Source organism: Globicephala melas, chromosome 12 (assembly GCF_963455315.2).
Source record: "Globicephala melas chromosome 12, mGloMel1.2, whole genome shotgun sequence".
Taxonomy (NCBI): domain Eukaryota; kingdom Metazoa; phylum Chordata; class Mammalia; order Artiodactyla; family Delphinidae; genus Globicephala; species Globicephala melas.
Window position 1 is genome coordinate 69,803,474 of NC_083325.1, and position 16,469 is coordinate 69,819,942.

The window sequence follows — 16,469 nt, forward strand, 5'->3', positions numbered from 1 at the left end:
TACTCTGATTCTCCTTTCTCTCTCCCGGCCCTCCATGCCCCCACCCAGGAAAAGGCAGGAAACCCCACAAGGGGAGGCCTGGACCTGGTGGAAGTGGGTCCTGCTGTTTCCTTGGAAGCCTGGAGAAGGTCCAGGGCACTGTTGGCTGCAGAGCTGGGGTGGGGAGGACTGGTGGTCTCGTGTACAACGCAGGGCCCACCTGACACAGTCCAGCTCAGGGGGTCGGAAAGGGAGGGCAGGTGCTTGGAGTCAGGTGGGCCTCAGTCTCCCACCCTGGAGTCTGGGCTCTATTTCCCAGAGCCAAAGAAAAGGGCCACCTAGTGCTTGCCCTCTGTCCCCACCGTGGCCCAGCTCAGTTACCAGGCTCCTTCTGATGGGGCAGCTGAGCCTCTGGGGAGCCTCTGGGGGTTGCACCGGGCACGGCAACCAGCAAAGCCACACCCGCTGCTCGGGACAGTGGCCGGCACCCAGCGGGCCCCCCTTACTTTGTGGAATGAGTGAATGAGTAAATGTCAGGAGGAGAGGGCGTACAGGGTAGGAGGATCTGGGCACAGGAATTCGAGTGGCCCTTCTTCTCTGAAGAGCTCAGGGCTCTCCAGGAACCCAGTCACATGACTGGTACATTTGGGGAAACTGAGGTAAAGGAGGCTGGCGTGAGATTTAGAACCTGTGGGCCTGATCCCACCACCACCCACCACAGAGGAAGGGACTTATTCTAGAAGCAGAGGGCAGCATAGAAGCTGACCCCTCACCCAGGCCAGGAGACTCCAGGTCTGCTCCGCCCACCTTGAATGAGGTCCTTTTACAAGAGCCTTGGGCTTCCCTGTGAGGACGTGGTGTTGGGTCCAGAGGATGTTGTGCCACCCTCTCTGCCTGTCCAGAACCCTGGAGGGGGGCTGGTCTGACCCAGGCACCAGTCTCCTGGGACTCCTGAATAATTCAGGAGCCAGGAGAGCAGTGGAGGCCTGGTGAGGCCTCAGGCACTTGACACCAGCTCCCAGGGGAAAGCAATGAATTATTGACAGACCCTGGTGCCTGGTTGCAACTCTACTGTGGTCAGTCTGTGGGCCCCCCTCGCTGCTGGCTAACTACCCGAGAATCCTGCCCCTGCTCAGCCTTCCCAGCCACTCCGTGGGGGCCAGCCCAGCCTCCAGAATCGGGGGTTGCCATCTGGAGGGCCCACCTCCCAGGCAGCTCCTCCACGCTGGCCCACTGAGCTTCCAGCCAGGCTGGACAAAGGGCAGCTGGGATCAGGGCAGGAGGTGGTCTCCGGGGTCACCAGGCAGGCCAGACCCAAGGCTTCCCTTCCTGCACCAGCTCCTTCCCCAGAGAACATCCATGGCAGGGGGTTGAGGGGCAACGCTCTGTTGGAAGCAGCAGGCGGGCACTTGTTTTGAAGTTGTGTTCTCATAGCTAGCACCCTGGTTTTGCTTAGACGGTACGTTACAGATGTGCAAAAAGGGTAAAGTTTTATAAAAATGTTTTTCTTTATTTTTTTAAAGTTTTTATTGGAGTACAATTGATTTACAATGTTGTGTTAGTTTCAGGTGTACAGCAAAGTGAGTAAGTTTTATATATATACATATAGCCACTCTTTTTTTTTTTCTTAGATTCTTTTCCCATATAAGCCACTACAGAGTACTGAGTAGAGTTCCCTGTGCCATACAGTAGGTTCTTATTCGTTATATACTTTATACATAGTAGTGTGTATATGTCAGTCCCAATCCGCCAATTTATCCCTTCCCCCACCTTATCCCCTGGTAACCATAAGTTTGTTTTCTACATCCATGACTCTACTTCTCTTTTGTAAATAAGTTCATTTGTACCCATTTTTTTTTAGATTCCACATGTAAGCGATATCATGTGATATCTGTCCTTCTGTGTCTGACTTACTTCACGCAGTATGACAATCTCTAGGTCCATCCATGTTGCTGCAGATGGCATTATTTTGTCCTTTTCATGGCTGAGTAATATTCCATTGTATAGATGTACCACATCTTCTTTATCCACTCCTCTGGTGATGGATGTGTCTCTTTATCCTTAACATGAGACTGAGATCACATCCATTGTCCATTGCAAAGAACACTATTTTTTATTTTTGTTTGGGGGAAGCAGCGGGTAACTATTAAGAGTTAAAGCCCCACAAGCCACCCTCTGTGGGTATGGTGAATTCAGTCCTCTGGCCTTGCTAGCTCCCAGGATCCCAGCCACATCTTCTGGGCCGCAGGCTTGCTCTGGCTCTGTGAGGCTGCACATCTGCCCCCAGAGCCCACCCTGTGCAGGAGACCAGTGTGTATGGGCCCTCCAGACGGCAAACACCGCCCCACCCCATGCCCCACTGTGACATGTGACATCTGAGTGTGGCGGTATTAGAGGACTTTCATTTGAGCGTACTCACCACCACCCAGTGAAGCAAGTGGTATCACCTCCGTTGGGGAGGTGGAAAAACAGCAAGGCTCAGAGAGGTTGGAGAACAAGCCCAAGTCACACAGCTGCCAGGTGGTAGAAACCCTCTTAGACCCTGCTGGGCAAACCCACCTCTGTCTGATTCCAGAGCCCAGGCTCTTTCTGCTGTCTACATGGCCTCCCATTAGGGATGGCATTTAGTCTGTGTGTGAACAGGGCTTGGACCAGGGCATGAGGAGAGGGGAATTTGCCAGAAGGCGGATCTCAGCTTACTGTGTGATTGAAGCAGAGGAGGATGGGTGAGCAGTGAGAGCAGCCGGGGTGTAGTGAGGTCCCCGTCACCGGGCGTCTAGCAGGATCTGGGAGTGTGTGTCAGGGAGGAGGTTTAAGGGACTTCTCCTTTTTTTTTTTTTTTTTTTAATTTAACATCTTTATTGCAGTATAATTGCTTTACAATGGTGTGTTAGTTTCTGCTTTATAACAAAGTGAATCAGCTATACTAAGGGACTTCTCCTTGACGGAATGCTGGACAAGCTTTTCCTCTTAGGTCCCTCGCAAGTCTAAAGGTCTGAGAACTTGGTGAAGCCTGGAAGGTGCCAGAGCTTTCTCTGAGCACTTGTGGGGGAATAGCTCCATCCTGCCCCCTGGGGGTGTCTTGTCACACTGCAGCATCTCTACTGATCCCTGGGTGTCTTCTAGGGAAAGTTGTGCCTGCGTACCCAGCGCTCAGCAGGTGCTCAACAGGCCCTAGTGGAGCTAAAAGGGCCTGGAGTTCAAGTCAGCAAGGGGCAGTGGTAGAACAGGGATTCTCAAAGTGTGCTCCCTGAGCACCATCGTAAGCATCACCCGGACACTTGTCAGAAATAGCCATTCTGGGGCCCCACCTCGCCTGCTGAGTCAGACCCCCTGGGGCGGGGCCGGCTCCCAAGAGCAGACGGTACACATCTCTCCCAACTCGGTGCTCAGTGGCTTCACATCGGGAGCTTGAAATTGGCCTTGGTGGGGGTATTTACACCATGGAAATGAGCAAAAACTGCAGGTCAGGATTGCCCTTCCCCTCCCCCGGCCAGTTGTTAACAGTTACCAGCACAGTGGTGGGGGGGGGGTCCCAGTCATCTGTGATTTAGCAGGTCCTCCCAATGATTCTGTTCATGCTGAAGTTTAGAAACACAGATTTAGACCCTAAAGAGATGAGGCTGCAAAAAAGCCAGTATATACATTCATGCCTAGAGTCTACTGTTAGAAGGGCTACACAGGACAGAAGCTAAGAGCCCACCACCCTCATTTTATAAAGACAAAGTTGAGACCCAGGGGCAGCGGCTCTAGGTCTCCTGACCCCAGCCCGTCACTTCAGCCCAGGCTGGGGAGAGGGCAGGATGCAGCGGGGGAGGCAGCTTCCAAGGGGCTAGTCTGAGAAGAGCCTGGAAGCCAAGGTAGGCTTTAGAGTGGAGGGATGGTATGAACAGTTTCACCCATAGGGAGGATGGGGCGAGCTGACAGACGGAGCTCTGAACCCCGGAGAGAAGCATTCATTCACTGTGGCTGCTCCCAGCACTTTCTCCCCTCACACAGACGGGAGGCTTTTTTAAAACAGTGTCTCCCCCCATGGCCCTCAGGAGGATGCAGACATCAGACATGTCCGGTAAAGTCAGAACCCACCTGCTACCTCACCTCATCCGGAGTGGCCATTAAATTAACTGCATCCCTTCCTGCTTTCTATAAGCCAAGGGCAGCACCAGATGATCCCAAGGTCCCCTCCTGTCTCACACCCTGTGAATGCCCCCCTCTGCTTTTGTCCCTTCAACCAGAAGTGGTGTGTATGTTTTAATCTACCCCACGTGGAATCACCGTGTGAGAACATCTCTCTGAGTACCTGTTCTCTCCTAGAGCAATAACCTTCAAACCATGGGATGAAATGGCATGCAGGTTAACTCAGTCAGCATTTATGGGGCCCCCCCACTGTTGTTCATTAATTCAGCCAGTAGATTTTGAGATCTCCTGTGAGCCAGAAATATCAAATAGAGTCTGGAAATAGGAAACATCTGCTTCCCTGGAAAGGCTCACGCTATAACGTCACCCCCTTGATAGCGACCAGACAGCTCCTGGAGTGCTGACTATGTACTAGGCGCTCTGCTAAGAACTTGGCACAGAGGATCTCTGTTAGTTCTCTAAACAGCAACTCTGTGAAGCAGGGTTTATTAGCTCATCTTAGGAGAAATCTGGGACTGAGAGCCCAGGTCAGCTGCCCAGGAAGCAGGTAACCCTCTAGTAAGCGTCCGAGCTGGGTTTCCAATCCCGTCTCTCCGACTCCAGGTCTGTGCTCATCGCAACACTGCCCTGCTGATCCCCTCTAGGCAGCTGGGTGGATGGGAATCCCACAGTCAGATGGGTTCTTGCCCCAAGGAGCTTGCAGAATGCAGGTGTGTGTGGGCATCACTACTGACTCAACAGAGGACGAACGAGCCAGTGGTGCCGGTGAGGAGTAGAGACCTTGGTAGTGATTAGGGAGGTGGAAGGGGGAAGAGCTATCTGTGTGTCCAGGAGCCTCTGGTCCTTCCCCACAGCCTCCGTGCTGGGCATCTGGAAGCTGCTCCTCAGGGGCTCAGCAACCCCAATCGCCTGTACCCAAGGAGCACAGGGCTCCGCCAGCACACACTGTCTGTGGACATCCCCCCAGGTACTCACTGCCCTCAAGCTCTCCCAGGGAAATGGCCGTCATACGTACAACTACACACAGTTGTTGGGGGTCACAGACCCTCCTGGACATGCCACCCTGACCAGCCCCAGCTCCTGGGCCACCTTCTCCAACCCCAGCCTGGAGCCTGAGCCAGCCCTCTCGTCCCCTTGCCAGCCAGTCACAGCCTCTCGGGGTGTCAGCCTTGCTCCTCTTTCTGGCCTCTTCATGTGAAACCATGAAGACCACGCCCCCTCTGCCATTCACAGGCTGATCGGGACCTTCCGCATGGTGCTGCAGAAGGTGGTGGAGGAGAAGCACGTGGAGGTGACCGACATGCTGATTGACGACAACAACGCGATCATCCAGGTGAGGGCGCCCAGAGAGTCCCTGGACCTGCCTATTACGGGTCACCTGGGGGCCTGCTGGCCTCCCTGCCCCTGCACATAGCGTGGCCTGGGGAGCACTCCTTGTGGGCGGGGAGGTGAGGTGGGAGGAGGAGACTCAGGTCAGACTGTGCTGGAGCCCCTCAGCCTGGCAGCCATGGCCAGAGCCCTTGGGGCGTGACAGGGCCCCAAGGTGGACACTTCAGTCCTTCCTGCCGTGAGAGTACAAGAGAAGGCGACGGGGTTGGGGGGGGATGCCCTCCCTTCTCTCCCCAGGGGCCCTTCCATCTGGACCCAGCTCAGGAATCACTAAAGACGTGTCTCTCATCATCTGAAAGCCAGTCTGAGCCCTGCTGGCCACTCCTGGGCATGACCTTCACTCTGCATGCCTGCCTTGGCGTCTAAGACTAGCCTTTCTGTGAGGGCAGGGACCTTCTTTCTACTTCATCTGTCACATCCCATCCCAGCACTTCCAACAGGAACACACGTGTACTAATGACGCAGTCTGTAGGCACTTAATACATGTTCAAACAAAGGAAGGAAATAAACCATTCTGGACGCCCAGACCCCAGGCTCTGCTCTGACGCATCTGTCCCCATGAGCTCATTGATGCCCACCACTGGGCAGTTGAGCCTAGTGGTGAGGAACACAGCCCTTGGGGAGGAACATTCATTAGGCCACTCACTACCTGTGGGCTGGCTGCATACCATCTGCAAAGTGAGCAAAATTACAGTATCGACTTCCCAGGACTGCTCTGAGGATTAAACGGGAATGCACAGAAAGCGTCGGAACAGTTAAGCATATAGTAAGTGCTCAATAAATATATAAAGTAAGATCAGTAGCTATTATTTCCTGGCCTCAGTTTATCCATATGTAAAATGGGGCTGTACCATGGTTCTCCAGCCCTGGTGCCGCATATGACCCTATGTGGTAGCCAGCAGAATAGCCTCAGAAGCAGGACTGCAGCCACAGAGAGCCAGAATGGGAGGAACCCTCTCTGAGGAGCGCCAAGGGTGGGGGAGAAACTCCCACGGTGCTTTGGTGGCTCAAGACGCTTCTTCCCTGGGGAAATCGAAGCCTGGGCATTCAGAGGACCACATGCCTAGTGCAGGCTGCCTGTGGGGGTCGCTGGAGCCAGCCAGCTCCTGACCTGGAGGAAGGGAAAGCATGTCTAGAAGATTTCCTAGCATCCACACGGGCTGAGGAAGGGACTAGGCTGACTCTTCCCTGTGCACTGGGGAGAAGCTAGAGCTAAGAGGAGGCTTCTTGCTCTGTGGAGAGCAAGGACACAGAGAAAACCCCATGGTGACCTCGAGCTCCCATCCTCTCCAGATTAGGAGGGTGGGTGTCAGGTGAGCAGGAAGGAGTGCTGACCTCACGCCTTTGAGGGTGTCCAGGGCCTGGGCTCCTCTCCTGAAGGACGTTCTCAGCTCATGTCATCAAATCCGCAGAGAGCATCAGGAGCGAGGGGAAGTCAGCTGATTTCAGACAGATCAGCCCTGGTCCCCGCAGGCAGCGCTACACCATGGGGACGCTGGAGGATGCTCTTGATTGTGTGTCCAGTGGACTCGGCCCACCCCCAGCCCAGGCTCAGCTGCCCGGCGTGGGCCCCCACCTCGGGCACCAGGGAGGAGGAGAGCCACGTGCAGCAGGGTCTGGAGCCACAGCCCATTCAGTTGTCAGTCTTTCTGAGCCTCTGTTTTTCTCATCTGCAAAACGGGAAAGTAGGGGGAGGATAGTACCCAGCTTGCCTTCCTCCAGTAAGTTAAGGGCGTGAGAGCACCTTGTAAAATCGCAGAGCAGCGGAGGACACGGGATCGTGATTGTTAGTGCCGTCCCGGCCTCTCACCACCCATCTCTCCCTCCAGACCAGCCTGTGCGTGGAGGTCCGGTATCAGGCCACAGATGGCACGGTGGGCTCCTGGGATGATGAGGACTTCCTGGGGGATGAGCCCCTTCACGAGGAAGAGAAGGACAGCCAGGAGACAGATGGGCTGCTCCCTGGCTCCCGCCCCAGTTCTCGGCAGCCGGGCGAGAAGAGCTTCCGGAGGTAACAGGCTGGGCCCTCTGCCCCCAAAGACACAGGGAGGATGCCTGGGACCTGCTCCCCTGGAAGGCCCCTCTAGGCCTGGGTTCAGAGTACAGACGTGAGTTGCTGGAGAGACATACAAGAGGAGGGAAAGTGTTTCTGCAGCATCCCCTGCACCCCGACTCCAGGACTCACTGAGGAGGCAGCAGGGTATCTGCGATCAGGCTGAGGGGCCAGGCCTGCCTGCTACCCTGAGGGAGGCAAAGTTCTGGGAGGGCGGACTCTAACATGGGTGGAAGAGGCTAGACTTCCTGCCTCCTCAAAGAATGCGAAAAGCAGACAGGAGGAGGCCCTGATTTCTCTGGCCCAAGACCCAGCAGTGCCAGACCAGCCCCAGGCAGCCTGGCCTCTGCCCTGGCCCGGTGAAGGCCCAAGAGAGGGAGGCTTCTTCCTGCCGGAGTGAAGCCAACGGTTGTGGTCGGGACCTGGCCTCTATTCTGTTGAGAAGACCGCACCCTAGGTGTCCAGGATTCACACCTTCAAATGTCCAGTCACACACAGAGGACAGGATGCTGTGTCCAGGCCTACTCGTTCCAAATGCGCTAGTTTTACAAAAAAAAGAAAACGCAACTGTATTACTCTCAGAACCCAGAGCGACAGACTCAGGTTAAACACTGTCTGCAGGTTCCTAGGTCACTGGGAATAATGTGTAAAACACAGGTAAGTCAGCGGTGCATCTGAAGGATGGGGGTGGGTTTGGAGAGGGGGGTATGCTCCCCTCCCATTGGAAACATCTCCCTCCCATCTCCTTCCACCCTGTCCTTTCCAAGTAAAATTGATTCAGTGCTTGTTCTGAAAAAACACAGATGCTAAATTTGGGTAATTGAATTTTATACTTTTATTGTATGAATATATTTTCCTTGTTTGCCCTTGAATCACTCCCCATCCCACCCCTTTCACACATACCCCAAGACATATACAAGCTTCAGACCCCGGGAGCCAGGTGGGGAGTAATCATAGTAAGTCCAAAGGAACCATGCCTGTGGCAACTGTTGCTGGACCTGTGTGACTCCAGGTCAGCCATGAGGTGGTGGCATCGCCCAGGCCAGCTTGGAGACCGTTCTCCTTAGACTCCAGGCTGGGTAGCGTAGAGAGAGCATGTAATCTGGCCTCAGGAGACACAGGTCTGAGTCCCAGTTCTGCCTCTTACCAGCCTTGTGACCCTTGGCCAGTCACTCCTACCCTGTACCAGGGGGCTCAGGGCAATGGGAACCCTCACCCTGCTGCTGGGAGAGCTGAGGGATGATGGAGGGTCAGGCTGTAACTGGAGTGCCAGGTACTACCCCACGTAAGGGCTGGTGATGAACAGGCTCTTGGACGATGCAGAGGGTTAGGAATCGGGCTGGAAATGGTGAAGAGAGGAGCAGGGACGCAGTGGGGAATGTGGGGATGCTGACACCTAGGGTACCATCTGGTCCTCATCCTCTGTCCCCGTGGAGAAAAGAGCTTGTCTGCGGCTACACGTGGGCTTTAAGAAAGGGCTTTCTGGGGACAGATTGGACGCCACGTAAGAGCCATCAGTTGCAGGGAAAGGAATGCTGGCTCCAGATCAGGAGAGCTGAGTCCCATTAAGTCGCATCCTGACTGCCACTAACTAACTGACTTTAGAAAAGTCATTAGCCCCTCCGGGTTAGTAACAGGAATGGGTTGAGCATCCTGGCTGCCCTCCAACTCTGACATCCTGAGGGACCCAGGGATTCCCCAGGTCCCGTGGGTAGCGCGCGTGGAGAACAACCCCCTGGAGCTATGGAAGCCAAGAGGGCAGCCCTGTCGCTGCAGCTCCGGCCACGCCAAGCCAGGTCCTCTCTCATCCCACACAAGTGGGCCAGGGTGTTGATGGAGGGAACAGTGAGACGATGCAGTCAAGCATGAGGGGCATTGGTCCTGGACCTGCAGACCGTTCTGGGCCCCAGGAGTACGGAGATGGAGAGGGTGCCTCTATCCTCCCTCACGTTATAGCCTGGCTTTCCCACCTCCCCAGCAGAAGCAGGAAGCAAGAATGGGAGGAGAAGTTTTGTCCCAGAGTTTGGGAATGGGGAGAGGGCGACGACCGCACTCAGAGCTCCTTGTCTCCTGGGGGCCACGGCCTGCTTTGGAGGGGCTGGGTGTGTGCACAGATTCCCGGCTGCGCTGGGGCTGCCAACCCAGACCCTGAGAGCGCCTCGGGGTGGTGCCACTGCCACATGTTCTCTGGCCAGGCCTGGCCGTGCAGCCAGCAGGCTGGGGGAGGGGGAGGGCAGAGGGGTGAGGAGAAGGTAGAGCTGGTTTAGAGCATCTGGGCTTCTCCTGTGGTTTAATTCTAGCTGCCTGCATGGGCCAATGAGTTCTGGGTCAGGGAGTGCACGGTTCCAAGGGGAACCCAGATTTGGCCTCGCAGCCATAGGTGTTATGTCTCACCCTCCTGACGTGAGTGCCAGCCAGCCAGGCCTGTCAGCTCTGGGGTCTGGGAGGAAGCCATTGTATTCTGGGCCAGAGAGCCCTCCAGAAAAAATTTGGCCAACGAAGGAATAGGGAGAAGGAAGGGATGTATGTGCCCAGGCTCTGACTCCAAGTCAAGTCCTCCTTTGCCCACATCTGCTCCCTGTCCTGCAGCCCCTCCTGGGAAGGCACATTGCTTTGTAGGTCAAGGTGCCCAATCTACAGGGTGCCTCTCTGTTGTTTTCCCAACAAGAAAACTTCATTGCTGGTAAGCAACTGTCTCTCACCTGGTTGTCTGGATCCACAGGGGTCTGGTGTGGGAATCTATTCCTCCCTGTCTGATGTGGCTGCGTGGGGTGCTTGCTGGAGGGGTCGGGGAGCTGGTGGAGTGAGTGGCAGGAAGCAACCGCAGGCCCGGGACTGGTGGCATGCGGCATCCATTCCATGGGGGGCAGAGGAGGCTGATATGGGGAGGTCTCCCTGCAGGGCCTAGGTCCCCAAGGCTGGGCTCCTGCCATCTGCCCTCACCACCCCCTGGAAGGGGCTCTGCAGACATTCCTCTATACTCCCAAGGCCTTAAGTATCTTCCCAGAAGCTCCTCCCATTGGACCTCAGGGAATGTCCACTGGCAGCTCTGCCTGAGCAGTCCCCCAGCCCCCAACCCACCACCACCCGCCCTCCCACTAACCTTCTCCTCCCATGGTTCCATCAGGCCCAGGCCCTGGTCGGTCTCCTCCCATGGTTCCATCAGGCCCAGGCCCTGGTCGGTCTCCTCCCATGGTTCCATCAGGCCCAGGCCCTGGTTGGTCTCCTCCCATGGTTCCATCAGGCCCAGGCCCTGGTTGGTCTCCTCCCATGGTTCCGTCAGGCCCAGGCCCTGGTTGGTCTCCTCCCATGGTTCCATCAGGCCCAGGCCCTGGTCGGTCTCCTCCCATGGTTCCGTCAGGCCCAGGCCCTGGTCGGTCTCCTCCCATGGTTCCGTCAGGCCCAGGCCCTTGTTGGTCTCCTCCCATGGTTCCGTCAGGCCCAGGCCCTGGTTGGTCTCCTCCCATGGTTCCGTCAGGCCCAGGCCCTGGTTGGTCTCCTCCCATGGTTCCGTCAGGCCCAGGCCCTGGTTGGTCTCCTCCCATGGTTCCGTCAGGCCCAGGCCCTGGTTGGTCTCCTCCCATGGTTCCGTCAGGCCCAGGCCCTGGTTGGTCTCCTCCCATGGTTCCGTCAGGCCCAGGCCCTGGTTGGTCTCCTCCCATGGTTCCATCAGGCCCAGGCCCTGGTTGGTCTCCTCCCATGGTTCCGTCATGCCCAGGCCCTGGTCGGTCTCCTCCCATGGTTCCATCAGGCCCAGGCCCTAGTCAGGCCCTCTGAGCCACTCTGGCTGCTTCTGTAGGCCCTGCCTCCAAGTCAGCAGCCTCTGATTTCAGCCGGCTCTTTGCACAATGTGCCCGGGAATGTCCCAGGAGGCAGTGCGGTGCCATGGAGCGCACAGGGCTCAAATCCCAGCTCTGCCCTTGGAGCCTCACTTTGCCACCTGTGAGGTGGGGGATGCTGTTGCCTCACGGGAGTGTTAGGGTCCAATGAGATAAGCCACGTGAGCTGCCCACCGCAGCGCTGGCCCGTGGCTCGTGCTCAGCCAGCGTCCCCTCCCTTCCTTCTCCCTTTCCGCAGTCTCCATGTTATCCCCCCACAGCTTGTCCTATCCTGAGCAGCATCGGACCTTTTGGCCCAAGATCCTTCTCGGCTCTGGCCATCCCCACCCTACTCCGAGGGCTCTGCCAACAAAGCCGCCCACAGCCGGAGCTTCACCGCCGCTTGGGCCCAGGCCAGGGTCTCAGTCGCTCACAGGACTCCCTCGCCCCCCCAGCTGTCGGTGTTGCAGAGAAGGAATGAACTACTAACCCCGTGCGCACTTTGCTCTCAGAAGCACAAAATCAGGGTTCTGGGCCCCTGCGTGTCAGTGTACATCTGCCCTGTTGGCTGAAGAGAGAGGAGACTTTGGCCCTGAACACACACACATGCCCAGGTGTTTTCTCACGCTTACCTGCACATATGTTCTCTCTCTCCATGACACCAGGGAGCTGTATACACCACCAGGTTCTGGGCAAAGGACCCCTGTTAGAAAGGACAAAGAAGGGAACCCAGGCTTAATCTCACAACTGCACTTCAGAGACTTGGGGCTTTCGCGGATTCCCTGTATTCCGCGACTCTCCTCCTCATTTTCTCCACCTGCCTGGCCCTCCGGCCCTCCTTCTGCCCAGCCCCCCTTCCTGGTGTCCCTGCTGGGCTTCTCTCTGCGGGGTCTCATCCTGGGGGAAGGGAGGGAGCGGGCCACACTTCTTGTTCTCCTTCTGGATCCTTCTTCTACTCCAGTGGAGACCCATAGAAGAAGGTACCTCCCTCCTATGCCTGGGGCCAGGGGCCAGCTGGGCATGTGTGCATGCCTGGGGGCTCTGACAGAGATGTGCATGGGGCATGTGCCATGGGGTATGCATAGACGTGCGTGTATGGGGTCTACACACCCAGCCTCACCCCCAGAGTGCAGGGTTCCCACAGCCCCTCCCCCGCCTCCCTCCACCAGGCTGAGCCCCAGAGCTTCAGCCGCTCCCAAGCAGCCTGGAGGAGCCGGGGTCAAGGCCATGCTGAGATCTGGGGTGAAGCAGTGCTCAGGAGACTCCGCCCAGACTTAGCCGCCTCACCTGAGGTAGGGGTCCTCTTCACCCCCTGCCTGGGTCTGAGCGCTCAAGTGAGACCTCACACCGTGCAGCACTAAGATCCCAGAAAACCCTCAATCCCCCAGAGGCCGCCATATTGATCCCCCCCCCCCGCCCCGCCAGCCTCCATGGCTCCTTCTAACTGTGCACACAGAGTGATGGGGGTGGGAGCTTGAGGAAGAGGTGAGCGAAACTGAGACAGAGAGAGAGAGAGAGACAGAGAGACAGAGAGAGAGAGAGAGAGAGAGCGTGTGTGTGTGTGTGTGTGTGTGCGCGCGTGTGTGTGTGTGTGTGTGTGTGTGTGTGCGTGTGTGTGTGTGTGGGGGCTGAGGAACAGAACTTACCTGGCCAGGCTGGGACACTTAACAATACAATGTAGACTCTAGGAGGAAAGTCAGGCCCAACCAGGGCTTCACGGAGAGGTCCCCTAGCAACAAGGATGACCGTGAGGTCAAACCTCTCATCCCCACCCCTTGCAGCTGAGTGACTAAGGGCAGGCAGAGCCTCAGCTCCCCCGTTTGGAAAATAGGATAATGATACCACCTTGTGAGACGGCTGGCGCTAATATGTCAGGGCATGTCTAAGTTCTCCCGCGGGGCCGTGCAGTTATTAATGTTAGTTGTAGTCATAACAGTGCTTGTAGTAAAGGCACAGAGTATTATTTTTTCACAGAAAGAGGGTCTTTTCCCTTCTGCATTTCCACACTGAGAGTGTGGACCTGTGTGCAGCCTCTTAGCCGGCCCAGGGGCCTGGAGCGCGTGAGGAGGGGTAGGGCATGCGTGTGCCAGGTGCTGGCTGCCAGGGTGCAGGTACACACTGTTCTCTGGCCTGCTGTGTGCCCGAGGGGGCCGCCGCTGGGCCAGCCTGACACCTCTCTGCCATTTCAGAGCAAACCCCCAAAGGGAAAGAGAAAAGGCATCAGATGTTATCATTTAGGTACACAAATTCCACCTTCCTGACCCACCCTTGCCCACTCTCAGGTGATACACTTCCCCTTCCAGTTCCTCTACTGCAAAGATTTTCAAACTTTTCAGGGTCACCCAGTTCTTTAAAAAATCATAGACAAAAAAACAAATTTCCCTCGAAACCTGGATCAATAATTCAGAGAACGGCAGCCCCACTTGGATTCGTGTGGGGTTGGGGCCAGTAAATCTCCCGTTCGGCCCTCATTCTCGAAAGCTCATTGGAGCCCACGCAGCTCTCAGCGGGTCCCAGTGGGGGCCCAGGCCTGGCCAGACCCCCAGCCAGGCCCGGGGCCAGAGCAGGGCTGCTGAGACAGTCTCCCCTTCTCTGTTCTCTGCTCAGTGGTCTCAGCTGACTGCGGTAGCCAGAGACCTCGCTGATGTTAACTCCTTCGAAAGGAAGTACAAACTGGCCAGCTGTGATCCCCTGGTCAGGACCTGAGCTGTGAGGGACTGGAGGCATGCCTACCCGGGCAGGGTCTGTGCCAGGACAGGGTGTGAGGAGAGGAAAAAATTGCTAATTGTTATTCACTTCCTTTCCCTCATCCTCATTGCCACAGCATCAGGGAAGCACTGAGAGAACATTCCAGAAGGGCTTTCTGGAAGCCTCCCTAAGGAGGAGGAGGAGCCCTGCTCTGAGCCCTGGAGCAGTAGCTCGCTTACAACCGCAGGCCCAGAACCTTCCTGGCCCACCTTTCTTCTCCGAGGCCCTCAGAGCTGGAGGGCCCCCACTCTATTGGAGGGGATCAGGCGTGGCGAGGAGAGCAGGGTGGCCCAGGCCTGGATGGTAGCCAGGCTCATCTAACCTTGTGTTCCCTGTGGAACCTGCAACACACATTCAGAAATCACCAGACCCTGACCTGGGGGAGGAGATCAATGGGGACCCTGAGGCCTCCTCCCTCCCCAGGGCCCCAGGTTCTCCTAGGCTTGGGGTCAGTGGGACAGTGGCCACCAGCCCCACTCCTGTGAGCTCCTCCCCAGGAATCAGGACCACAGTTCCCCTCCTCCCCAGGGCAGAGCCTGGGCCATGGGGCCCCTACCCAGCAGGCTTAGGCTTGCTTAAGTGAGAGGCTGTGGGGTGAGGGCTCTCTGGGACAAGGAGGCCCCTGGGGAGCATGAGGGTCAGCAGGGCCAGGGGCTAAGTCTGCGAGTGTCTCTGGTTCACACCCTCTCACACACATCCCCTTGTCTCCTCATTTCTTCCCCCTACTCAGCAGACAGAAGACCAAGGGAGGCAGAGATGGCGAGCACAAGTAGGTGGCCGAGGCCAGGGTGGAGCCTGTGCGGCTCGTGAGAGGGAAGGGTCCTCAGCACAGGGTACAGATGGCGGGGGGCCCAGATCAGTGGCGGAGCCAGCACCGGGTGATGGCAGGGCGAGGGAGGTCTCTCCATCTGGCCATGGGGGCGAGGCACAGGGTGGTGTCAGGGTGGGTGCAGGCCTTCTGGTTTCCACTCCCTCCTCCCTCCTTTCAGTGTCTCGATTCCTCCTCCACTTCCCTGTTCAGTCCTCGATGCCTGTGGGCAGGCCCCGAGCTATCCCTGTGAGGGAGGGAGTGGGGACAGCCCAAGATGCCAATGGCTCTCCAGCAGAGCCAAGGCAGGGCTGGGCTGGTGGACATGCAGTGCTGGAGGCCCAAGAAGGACAAACTGTGGGCACCGAGTGGCCACAGGGGCTGGCCAGAGCATGAAGCCCAGAAAGCTAAGGAGAGATGACCCCTCTCTGGTGGTCTTCACCATCTCCATTCCCCAGAGGACTCCAGATGGGAGGGGCCGCCACAAGGTCGGGGGGAGACAAGTGGGTCTTTCAGCCTCCCCAGAGCTTGTATCATCTCAAGGATCTTCTAGCATCACAGGGAATTCACAAGGGCAGTGGCAGTCAGGGCTGACCACACTGGAGCTCTGCTCCAACACCCATTCTTACAGATGACAGAGCTGAGCCCCAGAGAGGGGAAGCAAGCGACTCCGGAAGAGGAGCAGAGCTGGGACTAAAACCCAGAGAATTTAACTCCCAACCCAGAGTTCCCAATAGGCCCAGTAAGTTTAGAGCACCTGACTATATTCTAAATTTAATTCTCCGAGCACATCAACAAGAGCTGAAAAGCCAGGAATGTGGTCTTTAGTTTCCAGATAGGGACACTGAGCCCCAGAGATGTTAAGAGATTTGCTGAAAACTGTGGTCTCAATAAGTTAAAAATTAGTCGACAAGACAATATCATGGCGACGGCAGGATTATTTGTAGAGGGGTCTGAAGTGACGAGCACTGGTGTGGGCTTGGGGGGTCTGCTTGCATTAAGATCCCGGGGACTCCCAGTCTCATTTAGCAAAACCATATTGAGTTCCAACTCCCGCTTGTTATACAGGAGCAAAAAGCATGACAAGGCAATGGCACCGTGAGGGGAAATTCGGGCCCAGAGACCTGAAGGATCGGAGAGTTTGCCAGGTTACAAGCCAGGGAAGAAGCCTCAGGCAGAGGGCATGTGCCAGACTTGGAGAGGAAGCCAGGGAACAGGATCTTGGGGGGTGTGGGAGATGACATCAGACTGCTGAGCTGGGGGTCCCACTTAGGGAGAGGGCTCAGGGTCAGGTTTTTGCATGGACAGTTAGACATAAAAGGCCCGTATGAGACACAAACAACCTGCCGGTCTCCCAGGCTCTCTGTCTGAGATCGGTGATGCTCTAAGACCCTTCTTGACTTCCAGCTCCCCAGTCTGTCCTGGGCCAGACCCCCAAGGGATTCAGGCTGGCCTGATCCCTTTGGACACAACGGTACTAAGGGGTGCCTCACAGTGCGAGCATGTAGTAGGCCCACTGTAAATGCTGGTTCCCTTG

General features: G+C 56.6%; 1 protein-coding gene across 2 annotated transcripts in view; it reads left to right on the plus strand.

Moving 5' to 3' along the window:
- The window catches only part of OTOF (otoferlin), a 91,797-nt gene that overhangs the window by 31,148 nt on the left and 44,180 nt on the right, over positions 1 to 16,469 (plus strand). For both annotated transcript variants that reach the window (XM_060309200.1, XM_030858191.2), the window contains exons 4-5: positions 5,350 to 5,449; positions 7,335 to 7,516. In XM_060309200.1, coding sequence (XP_060165183.1) covers positions 5,350 to 5,449; positions 7,335 to 7,516 — 282 coding nt within the window. The remainder of the gene's footprint in view (positions 1 to 5,349; positions 5,450 to 7,334; positions 7,517 to 16,469) is intronic.